The following is a 17,801-nucleotide window of genomic DNA, read 5'->3' on the forward strand; positions in this document are numbered from 1 at the left end:
GGGGGACGGGAATCTTTTTCTGCAAGAGAAAGAGAAAAGAACAAACAATGATCCAAAGTAGTGTTACCTAACCTTTCATAAAAGCAGCTTAGGCTTATGTGAATAAGAATTCTTTTGTAGAAATGATGCTAATTTATTATTTAGAAATCTGGCATTCAGTTTCCATATATTGGATAAAAAACCTATAGATCTGTAGTTTGCAGGGTTTATTGGAGATCCTAATTTGTAGACTGGGGCATTTATAACTCTATTCCAACCCAAAGGAGTTATCTTAAGTTGCTAACAGCCATAAATAGAGGTACTCACCAAGTCAAATTTTGCCCATATTAAATCAAGCAAAACAAATTGTTGTATCAGGAGGTTTCCCTGATTTGAACTGTTGATCAAGGGAACAGATAGCAATTTCAATTATAGGATCCCAAAAGGAGAATTGATAGTATTAAAATTTATATTGTCTGTTTCAGAAGTCTGTTTAAAAAATAAGTTTTTTTAAAAAAAAATCTTGAGTAGGAATTTTATAAACCAATGAGGTGGAAGATCAGGAAGATTGTTTACATGATATGAAATACTGATTTCTCTTAATTGTCTCATAAGAAAGAGGCACTTTTAATTAAACCAATTATCTACATACTTCATGTTTTTGTTTGTTATTGGAGTATACATTGTAGATCTCTCAATCAATAAATCTTAATTAGAGATGACTGTTTATTAGAACTATTTATAACATCTTGAGAATTCCTTCGTCAGTTATGATAGTTTTAACTTTTAGTAACTTAGGAAGATTTAAATTAGCCGGCATAAAATCATTTAGACATGGAGACCATTTCAATTTGAGTACTTTGTGCCTGTGAAACTACAGGGTAAAATCATTTAGTTATTCTTAGATCACATTTGAGAATTAAAAGGTGTGTTCTTAGAGACTGACAGTTGCTGTCAGTTAGAGAGTTAATTTTAAAAAACTGAACTAAACTGGTAGCACTTTGGAAAGCAGGCAGTAATCTATCACACTTTTAATGTTTTCAGTGTCAGAAACCTCTTTTCACTTAAGCACTGAGTTCCCTCATGAATAATGTTCTGGGATTGAAGCTAGAGGCAAAAAAAGAAACATGGGCCACTCACATATGAACCTCTTATCTCCAGATACTGCCTGAGATATGGGCTTAAACACCGATAGGACTGGAAAATGACTATGGCTCTATCAGAAGAGAGATATCATTTCCAGATAGGAATGGACTAGATCAGTGTCTTTCAAACTTAACAACTTTAAGTGTGGACTTAACTCCCAGAATTTCCCATCTGAAAGTTGCCAAGTTTGAAAAACACCATGCTAGTCTGCCAGAGGAGTAAAATAAATAATTGTAACTGAATATAAAGAAAAGTCCACTTAAGGAAATCCTTTACAGTGAGACCAGTGTGTCTCCAGCTTTTGGTGAAACATACGTTGTTTTAAAAGTTATCTTTCCACCTTCTCATTATGACATTTGATTTTGCTATTACCTAATGATAATTAATGTTGTGTACTCACATATTGCTTTGGATGACATTCTGTCTTCCATGAAATCATTTGACATCTCAAGAAAAATGTTTGTGTAATGGGGATATTACATGAGTTAGCATTGATTATATAAATTTACAGAAATGAACAATAATCTAGTGGAATATGGATTATTTTATATAACAGATATGTAAAGTCATATGGTAGTTACACTAAGGTCTTCCTGTTAATATATTTTATGTCAGTAAAAAGGTAATTTGCTACAATGTATAATGTTTTTAGGAAAATTGTTTAGTAAAATGCCATTAACAATAGGAGAATTCAAAAATTGATTTATCTTTATATAAATAATGGTTACATCCCCAAATGGATTTATAAATTAATTGCTCACTTACACTTCTTCTGTTGATAAGATTGATGTTATCTGTGTAAGTCCTTGCTCCAGCCCTCACTTTTCCTTACTTAGTTTATCACAGCTGGAGTTTTAATTTGCTGATCATATTAATTCTGATTAATAACTAAGCATACTTTCTCTTTTTATATCAACAGTGTGTCATTAATGAGTGGAAGTGGGATTGGTCAGATATGCTGACAAGTTATTTGGGACAAAATAGAATCACCTTTGGGATACTGCTAGCACACAGGTAATGCAATTAGGAAAGGGGAAAGTTTTCTTAGAGTTTGATAAGCTTTGTGTTGTTTGATAAAGTGTAAATGATAAAATATGAAAGAATGTAAAAAGAATGTAAAACGTTTAAATATAAAGATCTGTTTCTACACTGATGCCCATTGCATCTTTTCTGCTATCTTCCTTTTTGAAAAGATACTTCTGGAAACAAGAGGTGCTACCTTATGTGTGATGTATTGTGGGATTGCTTTAAAAATATAGAAACTGATATCCTTTCCTTACATGTGAAATTGTCTTTTAAATGCAATAAACAAATAAATATATAAGTAAATGGCAGCATAGAAGGATTAATGTGTGATACTACAATGAAGCCACATAGTAAGAGTTTGTGTTGAGTTATGAATGGTGAGAAAATGCTGAAAAGTAGGATATACTGTATATGCATTATTTTCTTAGATATGATCTTTTCATGTTTTTATTGGCATTAATGTTCACTTACATGAGAAGATGGCAGATTGAGAATGTCTCTAGATAATTTGTATGATAACGACCATATGACTGATTTGCTGTATGGTGTTATATTAAATAATAGTAATGAACACTACAATGAATTTTAAATTGCTGTGCAATATTGAAGAGTTGAAAATGATTTTATTTGAGAATTACTAAAGTATCAGTTTGACTTGATATATAGGTAGTCCTCGACTTACAATCACAATGAGTCCAAAATTTCTGTTACTAAATAAGACAGCTGTTAGGTGACTTTTGCCCCATTTTACAAACTTCCTTGCCACATTTGTTAAGTGAATCACTGCATATATCAAGTTAGCGACACAGCTGTTAAGTGAATCTGGCTTTCCCATTGACTGCTTGTCAGAAGGTCGTCAAAGGGGATCACATGACCCCAGGACACTGCAACCATCATAAATACATGCCAATTGCCAAGCATTTGACAAATGACATTTGACATTTTAATCACATTATCCCAGGGATGCCACAACAGTTATAAGTCACTTTTTTCAGTGTCGTTATAACTTTTAATGGTCACTGAATGAACTGTTGTAAGTTGAGGACTACTTATACAATTTCAGTTGTAAAAATAGCATAACTGACTAGGCAGTTTTCACTATTATGAAATAGCAATGCTACCAAATCCTTAGTTCTGGTGATGATAGTTAAAAAAAATGTGTGTCCTGCATTTGGCAAAAACTGTTTCCTTGCAGAATATATTTGCGATGGGTATGTTAGGACAAAGTTGCAACCTTTCTTTCATAGATCACTAGATACATGTATATATACTGCCTCCAGCCACTTGTAAAATGTTAGTTGCACATATTTAATTTGCAATAGTATTACTATTCTTGTTTGAAATGATCAGAGAACAAAACTGAATGCATGTATATTAGAGTGCTATGAATGTTTGCCATATTATAGAGTAGAATCAGATTCTTTATTTGCCAAGTGTGATTGGACACACAAGAAATTTATCTCTGTTGCATAAGCTTACAGTGTACATATAAACAGCAAGTAATAGGTCAGAGGTCATAATGTCTATACATATATGTCTGTACATATATGTCATATATGTCTATGTATAGAGAAAATATGCTTTATTGTATTCTTATTTTATTGCTCTGTACACCGCCCTGAGTCCTCCGGGAGAAGGGCGGTATATAAAACAAATATATATATATATATATGTAAATTACTAACAAAGTAATTTGTTAGTAATTTATATATACACACACACACACATACATATATACATATACACATATATACATACAAACCAAACGAACACTGGGATACAATAAAAAAACTAAAACAGTTTTTATTATTAAAGGATCAAGCTTTCGTTGGCTAGCTGCCAATGTCGTCAGGATGAAAAACGCCGGGGTGGGGAGATCACATTTATACTGTCAGCGTTTCCGCACTCCGCTCATAGAACACGTCACCGGTCTGTTCGTTGCAGCCAGCCGTATTCCTTTGAACTGCTTTGCATCCGTTTTGGGGGGATGCGGTTGTCCCTGGGTGCCTGTTGACAAAAATGGATTGTTATCCATTCCGTGTGTCGTAGCCATAGCCCTGGTCATTGCCTCTGTTCTTATACCAGAGGCTCTAGATGGTTGTTTCTCTTCTTCCCTGTGTTCTACAATACAGGGTGATTGTATGGTTGTGCAGTTTCGATTTTGATTCAATGAAGCGCTCTGTGAGTGCTTGCGCTGTTTGCATCCATATCGTGCGTCCCATTCCTCTTCCCAATTCCTTAGTGCCTGGTATGCAGGGGGGAGGTCTATGTGCCAGTTGATGAAGGAGCGGTTTGAGAACCAGGCTTCCTTGAACAAATGGCCATCTTTAGTGTTATCACTTGTAATTGCCTCGGTCACAGTTAGATTTAAGATGTGGTTATGTGTGGCCATGTGTGCCCACACCTGTGAATGCTGCTCTTGTCTTTTAATAGCGAGCTTGTGTTCATGCACTCTGGTCCTCAGTCATTTTGCCGTCTCCCCAATGTAGTTGCAATTGCAGTTTTGGCATGACATGTTATACATGACCGAGGATTTTTCCTCATTGGGGAGATAAACACACATTGCAGCACAAAGAAGGCAAAAAGGGAAGAAAGATGTCGCCTTTACCGTGTCTGCAGGAACAATGGGTATCCACGTAGTTTTATTAGGCAATACAGCAGGCCAGGTGAACCTACCCGCCATCAACATGAAAACGCCTTAACATCATGGATAAAACTGCCTTATATCCACGGTGTATCCAAGGGCACAGCGCATATATTGGCCCCTCACAAGGTCGGTGTTGCCCACAAACCTGATCAGACTCTACGAGCTTGTGTCATGTGCCCTAAAGACCCATTCCCCAATGAGGAAAAATCGGGATTCATATTTTTAGTCTCATCAACGAATGTGTGTGTGTGTGTGTGTGTGTGTTTGTGTGATTGATTGATTTTCTATAGCAGCATAATTTAAAATCCCTATTATTATGGTATACATAATAATTTGAACAATTTTCCAAAATGTATCAAACAATGTTTTTGGCACTAAGGATATCTGCATTTAATCACTTAGTGTTGAAAAGAAATACAGCCTAGCTCTACTTCTTTTACCCTTTTTATAAATATTATCTTTAACAAATGATAAAGTTATGCTATAAAAAGACTCAGCTGTCATAATATTCCCTGTTTGAATGTCTCATCTATTAATAGTTAAATTCTCTCATACTTTTTTTCTAAAATAGAGCCTATTTGATACTGAGTATTAGCCCTGTCAACAAGCTTTCCTTTCTGTTCTGTTGATCCCTTCTCTTCCAAATCTACCATGAGATAATGTTTGTATGTATATGGGGCTTACAGTTATGACAATAATATTTCTTTGGAAACCTAAATTGAAGCCAGTTTCTGTGCATGTCATATGCTACATTAGAAACTCATCAAATATAAAAAGCCCTGGCAATGTTCCTTGAAGCCTATAAACCTATATATATTCAAGGGCCTCCATAATTTTATTTATAATTTTTTGAGATATGTGAAAGACTAATTCAGGTTTATCCCCATATAGATGCTTGGAAGCTGTTATTTAGGGGAGTATTGCCTCTAATCTTGAGGTAATACATAATTATCATGATTAGTAACTCTTTATAGCTGTATTCTCTTTTATAACAGCAGTTATATTGATAGATTATGTGTCATTAAATTATTTTGACTCTTAGGAATGAGATAGTTCATCTCCAAAATGATCTGTCCCCAACCTGTCTCTTCAGAATTTTCAACAATGCACTCATTGTCTTTATAATTAAATTTGTACACCATGCTGCTGGTTGTCTTTGCTTTTTCTTTCCCTGTACATTTCCCAGTGTTATGGATTTCTCAAGTGAGCAAAATCTTCAGATAAAGGCTTCAAAATATGGTAAATTCAACCTGGTCATTTTTGCCTTATTTAAGAATCCATTTGTTTTCTTGGTTGGGCATGGTGTTCTCAGGCATCTTCTTCAACACTAATATTCAAAAGCACCAAATACTTTTTCTATTCTGCTTCATTTAGATTTATATTTGCTGTCAGAGATTGAGAGGTTGTTATAGTGTTCATTCATAAAATTAAGTCAGTCTAAACTAATACTGGTGTTACATTTGTGTCTTCCAGTGTTAAAACTAAACAAGCAATATTCCATGTTTTGATTAAGACTAATTACAGGCTGCTCTCACTGAAAAAAGTAAAATAATTTTGGGTTTCAGCATTCTATAATCTCATTTCATAATTAAAGTTGAATAACAACATAGGCTTCTACTATTTTTTTGTGTTTGGCAAAAATAATTTATCTCGGCTATGTCTTATTTTGCATAATATGGAGAAAAAATTGCTTCCTTCTTAAGCATTTTTATAATTATATCCTATTTTTCTTTCTTCCAAAGAAGATTTTTTGTCTTAATGAATGAATGCAATTATTTTCAGGACATTGAGCCAATTATAATTGCCGTCACACTTCAGATCATATTTTGTTAAGAAAAGAGAGTTTGAAGACTACAGACAGTTCTGTAAAAGGAGAAAGTTTATCTAGTTAGCCCAAAGCATTGATATTTTGTCTCATTGGATAGTTATCTTTATTGCTTACGGATTCCTTTTGGTTTAAGCCAATTCTCTAAGGACAGATTAAAAATCGTGATATTTATAGTATTCTTATTTGTAAAGTTGGCACCTACTTCATTGTTTCAATGTATTATTGCCAGAGACATTAAAAATTGTACATTATGAGTTTTGTGCTATAATGGCAGAATATGGAAAGGTTTCTCTTGAATCATGTAGCAAATTGTTTTCAAATGGAAATTCCTTTGTTGCAGACCTCCAGATTGTTGTGAAGAAAGAATAGTGTCACTCCAAAGGTTTGCAGCATATATCTCTGAGGGAAGCTTTTTAAATGAATCTTTAGGTTGACAGTTATGATACAACTGTATTCCCTTTTCTTCAATTCATTTTGTTTAGTTTTACATCCTTTTTGATTTGTCTAAAAAAAACATATTGAGATTTTCATTTGCTTTAACCAGGTGTGGGGTTTTTTTTGTACAGAAGCTAGCACGGTAGGATTGCAGTTGAAAGTGAATGAACCAGTGAAGCTTGGAAAGGCCATGGCCCTTCTTCAGATGGTAGCGATAAGTTGAAAGACTCATTAATCAACAGCAGAGTCACAGGTGTGGTGGCTTTCCTACAAACTGCCAGCAGACTGTGAAAGTCATATCTACCACACATGCTGTCAAAATGGGATTGCTAACACTTGTGCCTTTTTCTCTTTTGACCTGAAAAATGCTGTTGTTTAAGTAAGGGAAATAAGCATTTGTACTAATTTTTAAAAACTGGGTTTATTTTTAGCTCTAAGGACTGCAGTAGTAAAATGTGACTGCATCCATTTATGTGCACACTAGCTTTGCTATGTAACTAGTTATTGTTTTATAATCCTGAAAGGATCCAATTGGCTTACAATAATAATTTGTAATTATTAATTACAAGCTTCATTTATGATGTTAATGAAAATTTAATGTTTGTTAAAATCTAAGTATCAGGAAATTAATTTCCATCCAAAGACTGATTTTAATATAAGAACTGGTATTGAAAATGTTAGAAATGTGATATGCCAACCATGTTAAAATGTTGTATACAGTAAGAATATGAAAAATTATATTTATAATTTTACTTCTTATTGAAGAGGAGTTTTTTGAGGGTCAAACTGGCATATTTTTCTCTCCTAAAAACAGCCTGCTCTGTTTACTATAGCAGAAAGATTTACTTTTTCGTGCTCTTTGCTGTATCAGAGCTATTGTTATTAATATGGTAAGGAGTAAAATTGTCTTTTTCTGACCTTTATTTTTTATACTTCTTTTTGCTATTCTTTAATTTAGTAATTGCAGCCTTTTAAGAAAATTCACAGTAAAATATGAATATCCGTGTATTAATTGTACTAATAAAGAACTTTGTAACCACCTGTAAAGAACTACATTTTTGTCAGTGAGGTTTTAATGAAATTAGCAGTAAAATGATATAATTACTTTTGAAATAATTGTATAGGTTATTCAATGGTACATTTGGTTAAAAAAAATGAAGGCACTTCTATGTATAAAGTCAAATCTCGGTAAATGCTATATTGAATTCAATACCTTCTTATTGTTAATGAAGTACAAAGAATTCTTTTTGTATGCAGAGCAGCAGAATCTCCTTAATCAAATTTTCTTTATCATCAGTCCCATTTTAAATAGCTAATGTAATACTATTCCACTTGTGGTTTTATTTTCTTTTTTACTTCCTGCTATCTCCTTTTTTGATCAAAATAAGATATAATTGAAGATGGTTCTTTTCTTATGACTTATCCTGTATAAATACCCCAATTTATACAGGATACTTTATATTAGCATAAGAAACTAAAGCAAACAAAAGCTTATGTAATTTTTTTTCTTAATTTGTAAGTTTCAATTTCTTGGATACTGCTATGATAACTTTTTAAACATCTAAGATCACTAGGGAACTTTCATAATAAATGTAAAATGCCAGTGTCAGTCAAAGCATGTAAGATAGGCTTTCAAGCACCTATCAGATATTTCTGAATCTAAAATGCCAATAGTTAGGAATTCTAATAATTTGAACCTTCTATTTTTTGATAGATGGATAGATGAATGGACTGACAGGGTCTTATACTTAATTCTTCATCCTCAAGAGCTCTGAACTCCTAAACTAAATGACCCAATTAGGGAAGAGAAGGAATACTAGAAAGAAAACATTTGGGGTTTTGCTCTTTATGGAATGGCATGAATAAATTACAAAGAAGCTACATATTTCTTCTGATTAAATTCACTGGAAGTTACTTGAAAAACATTCCAACTGTTCATTCCGTATCTAAGAAAGTGTCAACTTGTTGTAGATATAATCAAATCAAGTTTCGCATTGGTTATAGACCAATGGATAAAAATGAAATAATTACTTTTTCTAGAATTTGGCTTTAGAACTGGATGCAACATTCATATAATTATTATTGTAGGAGATGACCAGGCTGATCCCAAGGGGGGGGGGGGTAAATGTGTCACCAGTCATGAGTTCCTTAACACCCACAAGAAATCTAAATCCAGTCCACATTGAATTCCTTCTATTCTTATCTCCCACTAATTTCCCTTGGCTGTTTGAATGTGGTAAAAATGACTGGGACATCAAACTGAAAAAGTTTTGGAAAGTTTTCTGATGAAGATCTTATGGGACTTTGACTTCTAAATAGTCAGGTATCTTGTTCCTAATAACAAGAGAGCCATAATAATAGAGTCAGTATGATGTGGTGGTTAAGTCACCAGACTAGAAACCAGGAGACTGTGAGGAGGATATCTGAAAAGAATACATCCAGTACTGGGGGAAAAAACACACATCCAGAATCAGAAATAAGAGAACAGAGCTAACAAATCAATGTTAGCAGAACTGGAAGAACTATAAAAGTTTATCCAGGGCAAAAAAATCAAAACCTTGCCAGAAGCAGCTAAGGCAAAGGTAGTAGAGAAAGCCAGCATAGCTATTAAATCATTTTCATTTCTAAACTAGGCATCCACTTCTCTGCCTTCTCAGAAAAAAAACAAAGCTATCTAAAGGAAGAAGAAGAAGAAGAAGAAGAAGAAGAAGAAGAAGAAGAAGAAGAAGAAGAAGAAGAAGAAGAAGAAGAAGAAGAAGAAGAAGAAGAAGAAGAAGAAGAAGAAGAAGAAAAGAAGAATTGAGCATGTCGAACAGCATCAAAAGAACAGAATAAGCTTGCTTGCATTGAAGCTTTTTCCAAAGAAACAGCTACTGGTAGCACAAGTATTAAAAGATTCTAGTACAAGTAGTCCTTGAGTTATGACCATAATTGAGATCAGAATTTATGTTGCTAACAAGGTTGTCGTTAAATAAGTCACATCCAGTTTTACGGTCTTGTTTGCCACCACACTGTCATTAAGGGAATCCAGCTTCCCACATTGACTTTGCTTGTCAGAAGCTGGCTGGAAAGGTTGCAGTTGGCAAACACATGACCCCAAGATACTGCAGTCCTCATGAATACATTGCCAAGCAGTTTAACAACATACTTCAAGGAAGTGAAATTGAAGCTTGGTTAGAGGCAGCAATTACAGGACAACTATCTGTTTGTTAGCAACTTTCAGATAGCTAACATGCAATTCCAGCCATTACATATATAGCTGGAATAACGGATTGGATCCAAGCAGAACTAAAAGTAAGAATATTACAAAAATAATGGCGATGAATTGAGAAGAAAGCAACTGAAGAAACTGTGTACCACCTAGCTACTTGCTGCAAGAAGATTGCACAGACAGTAGAAACAATGGCATGGCAAATAGCAAGAATGATCTATTAGAATATTGGTAAGAAATTCCAATTTGCAAAGCTTGTGGGATTACAAAACTTGTAGGACAAAGTAATAAGAAATGAAGAAGTTAAAATGTTCTGGAAATTTTGAATTTAAACAGGCAAGTACTTGCTATATATAATATCCCAGACCTAACAATTGTTAATTAAGTCAATAATAACAACAACAACAACAATAATAATAATAATAATAATTAATAATAATAGCACAAAAACAAAAGAATAAGGCTGTCTGCATTGAAGCTTGTTCCAAAGAAACAGCTAGCACAAACATTAGAAGATGCAAATACTGCAATATCAAGTATAAGCACCAATTCACTGCAAGAAACAAACCAACTCATGTACAGCACAGCTGCAGTTATAATTGAATATCTGGGATGCAAAATCAACAAAGAAGAAAAACAAACAGTGCACCACAAAAATGGAAGGTTAGACTAGAAAATAAGATCAGCAAGTTAAGATCACATGCAAGCAAGCTAGAACAGATGAAAGAAAAGAAGCTGAAGAACAAGAAGACCAAAGAATACCTAATCAAGAAATACCACTTAGAAACAAGGAACATCAAGGAAGCACTGGAAATAATAAAGCAGAAATAATAGCTATAGCCAGGAAAATCAGTAGATATGAAGCTCGAATTGCAAATTATAGGCAGAACCTCCAATTTCAATCTAATCAGAAACGTTTCTACCAATCCATCAATGAAGAAACTGCAATGAATCAGTCAGTACCTGACAAGGAAGAAACTGTAGTTCTGGAGTCAGATATGAGATAACCCAAAGAAACACAACAAGGATGTGGCTTGGTTAAAAGAGGTGGATGCAAATAAAACAGAAGTTGAAATGAAAGAACTAGTAATAACAACAAAAATGGTAGAAAAAAGAGGAAGGAAGATCAAAAATTGGTCAGCACCAGGTGAAGATGAACTGCATGGGTTTTGGTTGAAACATCTAACCAGGGCTTTTTTCCTCATAGAATGCTCAGAATGGAGTTCCGGCACCTTTTTTGGAGGGAACCTTGTAGGGTAGGCAATGCAGGTTGTATGACGTGTGAGTTCCGGCACCTTTTTCTTTTACAAAAAAAGCACTGCATCTAACTGTTATATACCCACTCGCTGCCAAGCAGTTCAATAATATACTACAAGGAGGAGAAATTGAAAAGTGGCTAACAACTGGGAAAACCTACCTAATAATGAAAAATCCAGCAAAAGGGGCAATACCAAGCAACTACAGGCCAATTACCTGCTTACCAACAACTTTCAAATTGCTAACTGGTGTGGTAGCTGATGCAGTATAACAGCATCTAGTTGAAAACTATCTCTTTCCACCCAAACAGAAAGGAAACCGCCCCAATAGCAGAGGAAGAAAAGATCAACTCCTAATAGACAAAATGATCTTGGAAAACTGCAAGAAAAGGAAAACCAACCTGAATGTGGCATGGATTGACTAGAAAAAGGCATTTGACTCTCTGCCACATGATTGGATAATCAAGTGCCTAGAAATAACAGGAGTCAGTAGAAACATCAGAAAATTTGTGCAAAGATCGATGGCACAATGGAAGACACAGTTGCAGGTCAATGGTGAAAGACTGGGAGAGGTTAATATCGAGAGGAATATTTCAAGGAGATTCATTATCACCACTACTATTTGTTATTGCACTGTTTCTTCTGTCAACAATACTGAATAACTCAGGACATGACTATCAAACATCAAAAACATCTGCCAGACTATCCCACTTCCTCTACATGGATGATCTGAAGCTGTATGGAAAAACATCATCTGAAATAGAATCGCTGCTGAACACTGTCTGTATATATAGCCAAGGTATTGCAATGGAGTTTGGCTTGGACAAATGTGCCACACTTATTCTCAAACAAGGAAAAATAGTGAAAACTGAAGGTATCAAGATGCCCCACGAAAATAACATTAAAAGTCTGGATAAGGAAGATTACTACAAATACTTGGGTATCCTTCAAGCTGATAACATCAAGCACACTGAAGTCAAGAAAAAGATTAGAGGTAAATACATCAAGAGAGTGAAGAAGATCTTAAAGTCCAAACTCACTGGAGGAAATACCGTGAAGGCAATCAACACCTGGGCAATTCCAGCCATCAGATACACAGCTGGAATTGTGGACTGGACTCAAGCAGAAATAAAAGCAACGGATAGGAAGACCAGAAAAATAATTTCAATGAATCATGCCCTTCATCCACGCAGTGACATTGACTGACTCTATCTACCAAGGCAAATAAGTGGAGGTGGAATGTTGCAAGTACATCAGATGGTTGAAGAAGAAAAAATGGCTTTGGAAGAATATCTGAAGGACAATGATGAAGATGCACTGAAATTAGTATATCAGGAAGGCTTACTGACTACTGGAGAGACCAAACTGGCCTACAAGAAAGACCAAATGAAGAACAGAATAGAGGCATGGGAAGACAAAGCAGTACATGGCCAGTACATTAAAAAATAGCTGGGAAAGCAGATAATAACAAGACCTGGCAATGGCTAAGAGAAGGAAAGTTGAAGAAAGAGACCAAGGGACTAATTCTGGCTGCACAAGACCAAGCCTTAAGGACAAATGCATACAAAGTCAAAATTGAGAAGACAGCAACAGACAGTAAATGCTGCCTATGCAAAGAAGCTGAAGAAACAGTGCACCATCTGGTAAGCTGCTGCAAGAAGATTGCACAGACTGACTACAAGCAGCAGCATGACAAAGTAGCAACAATGGTGCATTGGAAGATCTGCAAGAAATATCATTTGCCTGTAAGCAAGAACTGGTGGGATCATAAAATAGAGAAAGTCATAGGAAATGATAAAGTTAAACTGCTCTGGGACTTCAGAATTCAAACAGACAAGCACCTGCAACATAACACCCCGGACTTAACAATTGTCGATAAGAAAGACAAAAAAGTCTGGATAGTGAACGTGGCAGTGCCTGGAGACAGCAGAATAGACGAGAAAGAACTGGAGAAGATAACAAAATACAAAGACCTACAAATAGAAATAGAAAGACTGTGGCAAAGGCAAGCAAGGGTAGTACCAATAGTAATAGGTGCCTCGGGTGCAATCCCAAAACAACTGGAGCACCACTTGAACACCAGTGGCATTGACAAATTCACCATTAGTCAATTGCAAAAGGCGGCCTTACTAGGAACTGCTTCCATCCTGCGACAATATCTATAATACCATCAAACATCCACATCTGCCTATCCCAGGTCCTTGGTAAGGACTCGATAGGTAGACAAAAATGCTAAATCCAATCTGAACTGACTGTGCGATGATTAATAATAATAATAATAATAATAATAATAATAATAATAATAATAATAATAATAATAATAATAATAATAATAATAATAATAGTTGGGAGGGACCTTGGAAGTCATCTAGTCCAACCCACTGCTTAGGCAGGAAACCCTATACCATTTCAGACAAGTCAAGTCTCTTCTTAAAAAACATCCAGTATTGGAGCATTCACTGCTTCTGGAGGCAGGTTGTTCCACTGGTTAATTATTCTAACTGTCAGGAAGTTTCTTCTAAGTTCTAGGTTGCTTCTCTCCTTGATTAGTTTCCATCCATTGCTTCTTGTCATGCTTTCAGGTGCTTTGGAGAATAGCGTGACTCCCTCTTCTTTGTGACAGCCCCTGAGATATTGGAACACTGCTATCATGTTCCCCCTCATCCTGCTCTTCATTAAACTAGACATACCCAATTCCAGCAACTGTTCCTTATATATTTTAGCTTCCGGTCCCCTAATCATCTTTGTTGCTCTTCTCTGTACTCTTTCTAGAGTCTCAACATCTTTTTTACATGTTGGTGACCAAAACTGGATGCAGTATTCCAAGTGTGGCCTACCAAGGCATTGTAAAGTGGTATTAATACTTCATGTGATCTTGATTCTATCCCTCTGTTAATGCAGCCTAGCACTGTGTTGGCTTTTTTGGCAGCTGCAGCACACTGCTGGTTCATATTTAAGTGATTGTCCACTAGGACTCCGAGATCCCTCTCACAGTTACTACTATTGAGCAAGGTACCACCTATACCTGTACATTTGGTTTTTCTTGCCTAAACATAGAACCTTATTTTTTTCACCATTGAATTTCATTTTGTTAGATAGTGCCCAGTGTTCACGTCTGTTCAAATCCTCCTGTATCTTAAGCCTATCTTCTGGAGAGTTGGCTATTCCTGCCAGCTTGGTGTCATCTGCAAATTTGATGAGTTCCCCATCTATCCCCTCATCCAAATCGTTGATGAAGATGTTGAAGAGCACTGGGCCCAGAACAGAGCCCTGGGGCACCCCACTACACACTTCACTCCGTGTAGATATAGTTTGGTGGTTCTGAGATCACATCTGCCAGTTCCTTGAGAACCTTGGGGTGTACTCCATCTGGTCCTGGTGATTTGAACTCGTCTAGGCTGGACAGGTGCTCACTTACCATTTTCTTGCTTATCTTAACTTGTGTTTCTATTCTGTTTTTATGGCACTATTTTTGATAGGTTGTACTGTTTTTTCCCTTTGTGTAAGGTAAAAGTTCCCCCGCACATGCGTGCTAGTCGTTTCCGACTCTAGGGGCCGGTGCTCATCTCCGTTTCAAAGCCGAAGAGCCAGCACTTGTCCGAGGACGTCTCCGTGGTCATGTGGCCGGCATGACTAGACGCCAAAGGCGCACGGAACGCTGTTACCTTCCCACCGTAGTAAAGATAGATGTAAAAAATGTGTAAAGATAGATGCAAAAAATGAGTTAAATAGTTGTGCTTTCTCCCTGTTGCTTGTCACCGTCTTACCGCTTTCCCCCAATAATGGACCAATAATTTCCTTAACTTTTTTTTGTTTTTTACATGTTTAAAGAAGCTTTCTTTGTTATTTTTGACTTTGATCACAAGCCTTACTTCATTTTGAGCCTTAGCTTTCCTCACTTCATCTTTGCAGGCTCGGGCTATTTGCTGATAATCTGCCTTAGTTATGTGCCCCTCTTTCCACCTTTTATACTTGTCCTTTTTAATCTTTCAATTTATCAAAGAGTTCTTTATGCAGCCATGCTGGTTTCTTTTGAGAGCTGTTATTTTTCTTCTTTGTTGGTGTTGTGTTAGACTGGGCTTTTATTATCTCACTTTTCAAAATTTCCCAAGCTTCTTGAGTTTTTTCCCCCTTGAGGATTCTCATCCATGGAATCCTTCCCAAGCCCTCTCTAAGTTTATTGAAATTAGGTCTCTTAAAGTCCAAGACTCTAGTTTGACTGTGTTCTATTGCTTGTGCTTCCATAATGTTGAATTCCAACAGACTAGCTAGTAGATGTTGTAGTTCCTAAAGACAGCAGAATAGAAGAGAAAAATCTTGAGAGAATCACAATATATAAGGACCTGCTAAGTAAAATGACTGTGGGAAAAGAAAGTAAACTTAACACCAATATTAATATGTACCTTAGGTGCAATCCCAAAACATCTGAAGCACCACTTGAACACCATTGGCATTAACAAAATCACCATCAGTCAGTTGCAAAAGGCAGCTTTACTTGGAATAGCTTAAATCCTGTGATGGATGATACCTTTAACGCTATCACACAATATCTGCCTATCCCAGGATTTTGAGAAGGACTCAATAGATGGGTAAAAATGCCAAGTCCAGTAAAAACATCTGGCTGACTATGTGACTAACCTAAATGTCTAGTTTGGGCTGAAGAAAAATTTAACAGTATTGTATTAGTTACCTCAGCATTGAGAGCATTCTGTTGCACAATTTGCAATGTAATCTTCAGAAGCAAGAACCTTGAAAAATAGCCCCAAGATATTTTGATCTGTGCATATTTAATTTATTGTTGAAGAAAGGATTTATTACATCCTTTGTATGAAGCACACCAAATAGGTAAAGGAAACTAGACCTGACCAAAAAGGTTCAGATAATTAAGACAAAAACCAAATAGTATTGAATCAAAATATATGTCAAAAATTCATTTTTAATAGAGAGTATGTGGGAATCTAAGTGAGATTAAGTGATGAATTATGTTTTGCCTTTCCTACTCTTTGTTCTGCTCAGCCATTTAAGTTATCTGACAAGAACCACAATTAGCTGATTTAGATCAAATACGACACTATACAGTAGTTTAAGATTAAATGAAGAAGACTCAGGGCTCATATATTCTCCCTTCCCAACTCCCTTCCCAACTCATTTGATCATGGCTTATCTGAACCATCTAGAAAAAAAAAGAAGTCTCTGACTTCAATATGTGGGGACCCTAGTTCAAAGTAAAAGTGAAATTTTAATTCCGTTTTCTGTTTGCATCAGATTAGAAAAGAGAAAAAGCTTGTACGTGATCTCCAGGCTTATCATATAATGTAATTACATACATTTACATCATATCTGAAAAGAATCAATGTTACATTCCACATGTCATAGAGACTCTTAAGGCCTGACTTTGTTCTAGGCTTCGGGCTAGGATGTACTGAGGGCCTCTACCAACTTTTTTCTTGGATGTTCTTTATGTTCTTTTTGTTGCATGTTCTTTATGTAGTTTCGTTCAGTAACTCATGTTTCTTTAAATTATGTAATCTTTTTAATATCGTAAACTGCCTATAATCTTTTGGTAGGAATAGTTTAAATTATCTGTAGAAGTAATATGTATGTAAGGCCATTTTCTAGCCTGGTGCCTTAACCATTGTGACAAGCTGGTAGTGGTTAAGCCACTAAACTACCCCACCATTATTATTATTTTTTGCTATTTGTCATTACTATAGTTTGGTTTTCATATCTTTATATAATTTATGCTATGTCTTAATGGTAAACTCTGTGTATCAATGTAGATATCTGTTTGTGTATTGTTTGATATAGTTATTATTATATTATTTACTATACTGTATTAATGATAAGTTAAATGAATGTTTTACTGAAAAGCTAAATTATGTTTTCATTATTCTTTTCCTGCAATTTTTCTCTATATGTCTTTCCTTTTATTTTTTATTTATCTTTTTTATTTATTTCTAGAATAAATTTCCTTACTAATTTAGCTAGTTTTCTAATAATCAGATTCCTATTAAAATAAAAGCTAATCTTTTCAGCCATAACAAAGTTACTATAAAATTTTTTTCAGTGTTTTCATAATATTGTGACCTTTTTGCTCATCTGAGATGTATGTCAAATATTTCTAAGTAATGCATACAGAAGATGCTCTTTTGTACATCACATAATCCAACAGATATCAGTTCTTTGTAAGGGCTGGAAAAAAACGCCTGAATATTTAACTCATTGAAAAAAATTCTGTAGTTCTGCTCATTATCACTGAGTTTCCATGAGCAG

The 17,801-nt window shown here is 35.3% G+C and overlaps 1 protein-coding gene across 1 annotated transcript in view; it reads left to right on the forward strand.

Moving 5' to 3' along the window:
• The window catches only part of LOC308679274 (uncharacterized protein KIAA0825-like), a gene marked incomplete at its 5' end in the record, with an annotated part of 88,040 nt that overhangs the window by 48,596 nt on the left and 21,643 nt on the right, over nucleotides 1–17,801 (forward strand). The window contains one exon of the mRNA XM_081346880.1: nucleotides 2,045–2,139. Within this exon, the coding sequence (XP_081203006.1) occupies nucleotides 2,045–2,139 (95 nt within the window). The remainder of the gene's footprint in view (nucleotides 1–2,044; nucleotides 2,140–17,801) is intronic.

This window comes from Vipera berus (genome assembly GCF_964194415.1).
Source record: "Vipera berus genome assembly, contig: HAP1_SCAFFOLD_105, whole genome shotgun sequence".
In the NCBI taxonomy this organism is placed as follows: Eukaryota; Metazoa; Chordata; class Lepidosauria; order Squamata; family Viperidae; genus Vipera; species Vipera berus.